Genomic DNA, 8,689 nt, shown 5'->3' on the forward strand with positions numbered 1-8,689 from the left:
TTGTGGTGTTTATCCTTATCTTTTCCATGATAACTATTATTTCTGTGTTGGCTCTTTTAATTTGTCGATGGCTCGATCGCATGTTAATAAATGTATTTCATTTTTGACAAAGCTCTTTGAAATACTTTGTTTTGAGTCAAACTTTAGGTTGGCACAATGGTACATGCACGATTAATTGAGTCAACATTTACTTTTGGTAGAGACATCAATCAAGATGTGTCTCCTCGTGAAAGGAAATACACACGTCAATCTTTGGTTAAAGTTCTACCAACGTCATTTTGGAGTATTTCGTATCGAAAAAGAGACTAAAAAGAATACACATAAACCAAAGACAGTTTAAAAAGCATGCATCAGAGGAAAGTCAGTTGTATTGAAGTTGGTAGTATCTTTTCAAATACATTTTGAATAAATCAATATCAATCAAAATAACAATATTGCAAAATAATACATGTTTGCTTTTCTTTCGAATACATACATGTCTTTATGTTTAAAAAGAGAAAAACATAATCCCTACAGAATGCTCAACACGGCAAAAATGAAAAGTTTGCTGGCTTTGTTTGATAGAGCCTGTTGATTTTTTGCAAAAAGAATCAAAGGGCATGGATGGTGACATGCTGGTGTACCTTTTTGACATCGAAAGCAACTTTTGTGCCTTTACGGACAAATGGACAGTCATTTAACATCAACAATAAAATAGTTATCTACAAGTAGTCCTGGATAGGCCAAATGAACCGAGCAGCATTATGCACGAGGGTTGTCCCAAAAGTCCGTGAAATATTTTCTTGATTGTCAATTTTGTTACACCAATAGATACTTATTCACACAAAGTTTATTATTTTACTTTACATCAAATCATTTACAAAATATCTATTACAGTTACTTAAACAATTTAGTATTATAGACATTGCTTTAAGTTCCCGGCGCACGTCAAATAATTTGCATTTTGTTATGAATAGGCTTAAATAAATTACGTATATATTTCAAATATCTGATGTGTCTGCACAATATTACGTTGACTTCTTCTGCTGCTATGTTTACATCATCTCAGAAAATTTCAGTTGAATTACTTAAGAAACGAACAAGACACGGAAAAAGGAAAATATCTCATAGAAAAAGGTAAGTTAAAATGGCCACGCAGCGAACAGTTTACAGGTTCTGTGAGTATTTCGGGATGACACCTACTAATGCTCTGAAAAGAACAGTTAAGCAACATATCCCGAACATGTGTTTACAAAAGACATGAACGTAACCAGAGTTCTGCATTATAAAATCGAAAATAAGGGAAAAAAATGAATAGGGAGACAGGGAGTCATCAATATCATACAGATAAAGCAAGTGCAACGAGGCCGGAAGTTCGCTTATAGCAAGAAATCAATTTATGTCACCAACAAAGAATAACAACCGCATGATTTTAGTCTGTAATTGGCGATTTATGGGAAAAGCTGCATCGTGTCACGGAGTGTATTTATTAATGAAGATTTCAAACGCTGCCTTTGACTTTTGGTGAGCGCTGCGAAAGTTCCCATGGTATTTATGGCATTATTTGTTGTTTATTGCTATTTTCCTATGTAAAACTGTGAAATTGCTTCCATTATATGGGTTTATAATATACACATGTATTAAACTCGTGCCTATTTTATTTAAGTTTTGAACAATCTTGTCACAGAATATTGGGACAATCCACGTATATGCTTTTTGGAGATATGTCAAATATAAAAATTCTTGACCTCGTAGTTTCTTGCTAAATGTAGATGTAATTTCAACTCATGTTGCCGTCCATGTTAAAAAGTTACCATCTAGACTGTGTGAAATAATGTTCAAGAATTAAAATTTAATAGAATAATATGTGTAAGGAGATTAGGCGTAAATAGATAATGTGACCGATGGGTCATTAATGATTTAAACATTTAAAACAAAGAAAGAAGGGTTAAAAAAGAACATGCACACACACGCACGTGCCTCAAAAAATTCTAAGAGTATTGTATTTCTTACCTAGTTTGCGCTGCTGATAGTTGTCTTCTGCTGGCAATTGTTTTTCTATTTTACCTATTTTGACATTAACAGTTTCCAATTCTTCTTTGTTTTCCGAAGTACGTTTTCTATTTTCAGCAAGTTCCTTGGTATGCGCATCAATAGTCTGTTTCAATACTTTTGTATCTGTTTTCAAATTGTCTAAATCAGTTTCAACTGATTTGTCAAATTTGTTCCATTTTTCAATTTCATCTGTTACCCTCTTCTCTGTTTCGGGATCAAGAATACTGGATTTAAAATCAGTAATCGTCTGGCGAAAGTCTTTGATTGGATACACCTTATCAATTCTCAGGAGGATCTATAATGTAGGCATGGTTTTTTTAATACTTTAGAGATAATCCTCAAATATGTGTACAGATAGCTGTCATTTATTAAACGAATCAAAGGTACAGTATTTTCTAATTGTTATTTAGGGACTTAAGAAGAGCAAATGTATGTATTAACTCATAGACACGAAAATCGCACAGTAAGTATAGTAAGAGTAATGTTTTATCACTGGGCAGTGTTCTCAATAAAAAATGTAAGCTATAATTGTAACGCAATATAATATATTAATGCATTTAGGCAAAGAAGAATAACAAGGAAGATATAAACAATATATTATTTTGTTTGTTTAAGGCTAAAATGACTGTGCCTTTTTTCTTTGGTTTCTTCTACAAATGACTTCTATTTCACTATTTTGCATACTTTGAAATAAGCAAACTACACTGCTCTAAGAGAAAAATATTGAATTATGTCTGCTTCCATTATTCAATATGTAAAGTCAGAAACAAGATATAATTTATCTTATACCTGTTCGATTTCTTGCCACTTGTTTATAAAGTCATTATGTTGTATTCCTGTAGTGGTCGATATATGGCAAATCTGAGGATATAAAAAGTAATTATCCTAGAAACAAATGTCTTATACTGAAATATATACAAAATATTTTGATTAAATATACTACATCCGCCGCCTATGGTTTATCAACTAATACTGACTACCGTCAAAACTGATAATAGATTAAATGCTGATACATTTACGTTGATTTACTATTGAATATAAAAGTATCCTCTGAAAACTTACTTCGTTCCTGAAGAGCTTCAGCCTACAAATGTCTGCCTCGATGGAAGTATCACTTTGTACTGGTGGAATGTTCCAATTAAACTTTGAGTTTAATCTGAAAAACTTCAGATTTCTCACAAGACAAATGATAAGTGTGATGTCCAAATCTGACGTTGAAACAGTGCCACTTGATGGATACAATAAATCATATTGCACCTGTGTTATTATCTTTTTTCCCTTTAGTAGTTTGATTCTTGCCTTTTCATAAGCAAGGCATGTACTTAGTGTTGATGATTGGGCTGCAAGTTCCTGATCTACATAATTTCTTAAACTTGTAAGTCCGCCATCTATAATAAGTATTTGTAGGCGGAATAGGAAGATACGATTATCAGCTATCTGTGTCGAAGATGATGTACCAGGTTGGGAAGCCGACATGACCAGACATTACATATCAGTTTATTAAAATGATGTCACACCTGTAAAAGAAAACGTATAATTGTTTACATTTGCCCTAGTATCAATGTTCGAGTACATCAATAAGCGTTTGAGTTTAAAATATATATTTGACATGACATGTCCTAGCTTTTTTTGCAATGACCTGTTCGATACAAGTCATTTATTCTTCATTCTCATTCTAGCACGCTCAGTGGACTGGGTTAATTAACCGAACAAGCCTCTGCAAATTTCTTTTGGATCCAGTAATCTGAGACAATAATGCTGCCCTGAACAGACGAGAATAAATAATAAAGCTACTTTGAGCACACACTTTAATTATTTCAATTTGTGTTTTAAAGTAGCAAACGGTAGAGCGTTCTTGTTGTTTTATATTTATACATGTATATTTATATATTTATGTTTATATATTTAGGAACATATCTGTAAAATGTGTTTTCAGTTAAATGCTTGTATTTCAAATTGATAAAATACGACAATCAATATAGTGTTACAAGGTAGGCAGAAAGAAAGTGTCCGGGAATAGAATTAAGCGGCGTATATAGATAAAAATACAACTGTTCAACATATCTTGTTACAGATTTGTTTATATACTTGCATACACATATGATTAATATATATTACTTGAACAAGTACATGTACTTATTTTCAATCTAAATGTGGACTTTAAAAGGGTTATTTCATTCATCTGAATTGCAATATTATGTATTGGAGGGAGAGCCGGTGCTAGTTTGTGACCCGGTAATGCGCCTTAGGTTAAAGTCAAATACTTCTTCTGTTTTCTGTTTGGTTTTAAATAATATCTGTACCTAGGAGTTGTTGTAGTATACAACAATATAATTCAAACACGTCAGGACCTCTTTTACAGTCACACGTAAAAGTGAGCACGCAAATACAAATGTCATATTTTTGCTCCATTGTACTACAAGACGTTTTATGGTTTTAAGTTGTTTATTCAGTTTTCATGAATAATACTATACATGTATTACAACATTGATCAAAAGTGTGTTTAATCATTTTGCTTAAAATGTGTATTCTGCTGTTTATTTTTATATCCGTTTACCGCTATAAGTCCAAACAGCCGATTTACTTTAAGCTAATGTGATCGATATTCATAAAGATAAAACTAACCATTGATCACGTCAAGTAGTGTATGTATTGCTTTTCTTCAAATAAATCTTTTTAGGTATTTTTTTCTTTTCACGTCGGTATTCAATTTGTGTAAATAAAACTATTAGATGTTTTTTATTGACATAAATTATATATGCAATTATCAATCTCAATACAATATGTATGCCTGAACAAAGACTATGGAAGGAATCGTGATATTCAAAGCGTAAACAATCGTAAGATGCCTCAAAACATTTTTTTCTAATGTCGATATCACATGTCAACTGAGCATAAGTTTATAATACTTTACCGAAACGATCATTTTGATAATACACAAACCGAGCTATCATTAAACAAAAAAAATGGATCACAATAATTCATACACAGTTGAAATGCATTGGTTTACCGTTAATAATGTTAAATCTTACATATCTTGTGTTGGATAAAACAACTAATAAACCATAAAATAGGTACCAGATTAAAGTTTGACTGTTTGAGAAGCCGGCTATACGTAATAGTTTTTTTTGCAAATCATGTTGTATTGGTTATTTTTTGCCGAATAAAGGATTAGTAAGTTTTTATTATTTCCATCAGTTCAAAAAAAGCGGACAAGAAATTGCCATCAGGCGGGCGGACGCCTGACTGTGTGCAAAATATCATAACCCCAAGAACAAAATAGGCGTATAATACTATGTCTCTGTTTGTGTTTTTAAATTAGCAATTTCGTGATCGATCTGTGTTCTATCAAAACAATCATGGTGATCTTAAAATCAAATCATATTCACATCAGGTTTTAAAAATTGTTATCCAATATGACTTTGTGTCTAATTATTAATCAAATGAGTACACAAATAACACAATAAATGATACAGAATTAAAATAAGACACTAGAGTTTGATTTTATTTTTAAGTAATCACATGTATTATTCAAATCCGTTCATTTATAACATTTTTTTTTCTCAAATTTTATGAACCATTTGCGAAGCTGAAGTAAAAAACTGACTTATCACACACCCGTGCCGATTTTGCGACTCCGTTAATATGGTATTGCACGGCCGTGCATATATTTTGACGTGACGTCATTAGCGTTATACAAACATAGTGTAAAGACGCGCTAAATGTTATCGTTATACTTACGGCGCGTCAATGAAAATGACTCTTATTTCACTTTAAACGGTCTTTATTTTGGGTGTGTGATAAATAGAATATTAAATTCGTATAAGTTCATTACTGAATTTATTGCACTCGTGGAATAAAATGATATTATGCTCGCCAGAGGCTCGCATAATATAATTTTATTCAACTCGTGCAATAAATTCTGTATTGAACTTACACTCATTCAATATCCTCTATTTATTACATTTAATTACTTTGCCATTGTGATGTTTAGAGAATATATCATATAAGTCACTTTAGAGCAAAGGTATGGACATTTTAGGGAAATTCAATTCGAAGTCATTTTTAATCTTAATCTCTGGTTAAATTAACCTATACCTAAATTATGCCATAAGTCCTGTTTCTTTTCTTTATTTTGGAATAAGCCCATAATGTTATTGTAATATAAAGGTCTTGTGCCAGTTAAATAGTTTTTTTCCAAAAAGTTGTTATGTTAAAGTATGATACAAAACACGAATTATTTAAATACTACTGTCAGATCTAGTAACGTTCAAAGAATTGACCTTTAGGTTCAGTAAATGTCGTATTCCGTACAATAAATTCAAACATACCTCCTGTTATTTCCTCCTCTTAATTTCCTCATAATTGAATGAGCGGTTTTGGCCATTTTAAGACAATTCTATAATTTTACTATGTCAGTTTAAACGTTTTATTTATCACTTTTTGTAGTGACTTTGAATGAATTTCACGGCATATTGACGTGCCTAGTGGTAATGATTGTTCAAGTAATAACTTTATGTTATTAAAATAATGCTAAGTTACCAATTGTAAATACAGTGTTTACATACATTTGTATTAATTGTTTATATATAAGAACAACCATGTGTCGAATGAAATGTTTGGATAAATTTGCCCCAAATCAAAAAATAATTTTTGAAGAATATTTCAGTGGTCAACATGGCACAGAAGAATAAAATAAAGTAAATATAAAATAAGTACAGTAAATCACCAATCAAATTGTATGAAAAGAAATATCACCGTAAATAACAAACCACTATTCAAATCATGGGCTTTGCTTAGTAAAAGAAAGAGCATTGAAACACGAGGCTGATTTGTACGAGGGGGCGTAATCCCCGAGCCGAGTGTTTTGATGTTATTTCTCTTTTGTTTCATAGTCAACATAAAAACACGTTCCCTGTTGTCACCATATGAAACAACGAAAAGGAACCAATCAACGAGCAAGTCTGCACCCCAGTTAACGCACTGTGCATGTATATGTATACGATTTCTCTCTTACACGCACATAAAGGTCCCAAGACTATGATACAAGGTCTGATAGACTCCGGGTTATTTTCAATGTTTCCTACATGATGTTAGACCGGTTTTAAATTATAATCATATTTAGAAAGAAATAGGACAGATTGTACCAATTGTTTTGTTGGCCTGATACATTGATAAGAAGAAATCCCCCCAGAAAGCATCAAATGTGCAGCAGGTAACGGAAACTACATCCTGAATTATTCTACCTTGACATTAGTTTATTACTCATGATACTTCACGTTTGTAACGTCACTTTACATTGGATAATAATGACGTTTATATAGTTTGATATAATATACACGACTGCTGTCAATTTATGAAGAAATCTCACTTTTTTTCTCCAAAAAGAAGTCTTGCTGTATTATAAATTCGTCATAAATATTTCAGACAGGTTATACTGAAGTATATAAACGCCTAGTGGATTGGGTCATATTTCCAAACAACCGTTTATATAGGGCCATAAAACACACATGTTCTGACTTTTTTCAGAATGATAATTAACTTCGATTCCATTTGTTCTATAAATCTCTTGATTTTGAAAATGATCTATTTCAACAAAAATTAAGATGACCTCTTTTCTTGCAAATACATTTTATTACCACATTTTCACAGAATAATCTAAATATGTCAATTTCGTGATTGAAAGGCGGGATTCTTAAAAAATCAAATTTTTTCGGCAATCTTGACATCAAAGCTATATAAGTGACCCGTTGTGTATTTGTTTAAAGCTTTTTTTATATTATTTTATACTTTTGACTTTAAATTACTCGGGAATTTTATGAACTTCCTATTACATTTCTATTTAGGGCGATGCTCCTTTGTCCTACACAGAATGCGCATGCGCGAGAAAATACTACATTCGGTTGATTTTTCATAGCAACGGACTGCGTTGTAAAGACAGACGTTAGGTAGCGAAATTTCAGACCCTTATGTTCTTATTTTCAAATGCCGAAAGTAGTCCAAACTCCTCTAAGCGGTTGCTTCCCTTCATATGTACATTAACGGCGAAAAATTAAGGGAAGATCACTGCGTAAAGATTGTCAAATGACAGGCGCATTAATTTTCGTAACGAGAAAATATTTCCCAATTGGTCGCAGATTTCTAATGTTGTGTTATTCTTATAAATATACATTCTTATATTCAGCTCCATGATTATTTACTTTTGTGTTAAACAACAGGTTCACCGTGAACAAAAAATATAGAAATTAATAAGGGTTACAAAATCGAAGTTAATTATCGTTCTGAAAAAGTCAGAACATGTGAGGCCATCCATAAAAAATTGTTTGTTTGTAGTGCTCCGACCGACCCATGAAAATGGCCCCGACTCTAAAAAATTTTTACACCTTCGAGGATTTTTTTTTTTTTTTTTTTTTTTTGAGATCATTATGTACCCATTCTGTTAAAAAGATCTTTCTCCAATAACTTTTCAGACAAATTTTGAACTGAGAAGTAGAAGAGTAAAAGAATTTTATTCCAAAACCAAAATAAACGCACGCTTTTCATCGATATTTTGCCAAACTTCGACCCCGAACATCGGCGATTTCACATTCGCCAGAAACCTTAAAATTTCACAAAGGGCATAAAAATTATCAGTTTCCAAGCCAAACATGTGAAT

General features: G+C 32.0%; 1 protein-coding gene across 1 annotated transcript; it reads right to left on the reverse strand.

The window, feature by feature from the left end:
* Positions 1-2,723: 2,723 nt before the first annotated feature.
* LOC132732415 (E3 ubiquitin-protein ligase DZIP3-like) lies at positions 2,724-3,522 on the reverse strand. Its single transcript, XM_060718832.1, has 2 exons — positions 3,097-3,522; positions 2,724-2,895 (listed from the first exon to the last, which is right to left on the reverse strand). Exons 1-2 carry the CDS (start codon positions 3,508-3,510, stop codon positions 2,818-2,820), a joined length of 492 nt encoding a protein of 163 aa, XP_060574815.1. The 5' UTR covers positions 3,511-3,522; the 3' UTR covers positions 2,724-2,817.
* Between the last annotated feature and the right edge of the window lie 5,167 nt (positions 3,523-8,689).

Source organism: Ruditapes philippinarum, unplaced genomic scaffold (genome assembly GCF_026571515.1).
Source record: "Ruditapes philippinarum isolate M1 unplaced genomic scaffold, ASM2657151v2 ctg9914_1_1_1_1, whole genome shotgun sequence".
Classification (NCBI taxonomy): Eukaryota; Metazoa; Mollusca; class Bivalvia; order Venerida; family Veneridae; genus Ruditapes; species Ruditapes philippinarum.

Coding starts and splice junctions, on each gene's coding strand:
- LOC132732415 (XM_060718832.1), bottom strand. CDS start 3,510: ATGTCGGCTTCCCAACCTGGTACATCATCTTCGACACAGATAGCTGAT. Junction 2,896..3,096: donor TGAAGCTCTTCAGGAACGAA/GTAAGTTTTCAG, acceptor TTATATCCTCAG/ATTTGCCATATATCGACCAC.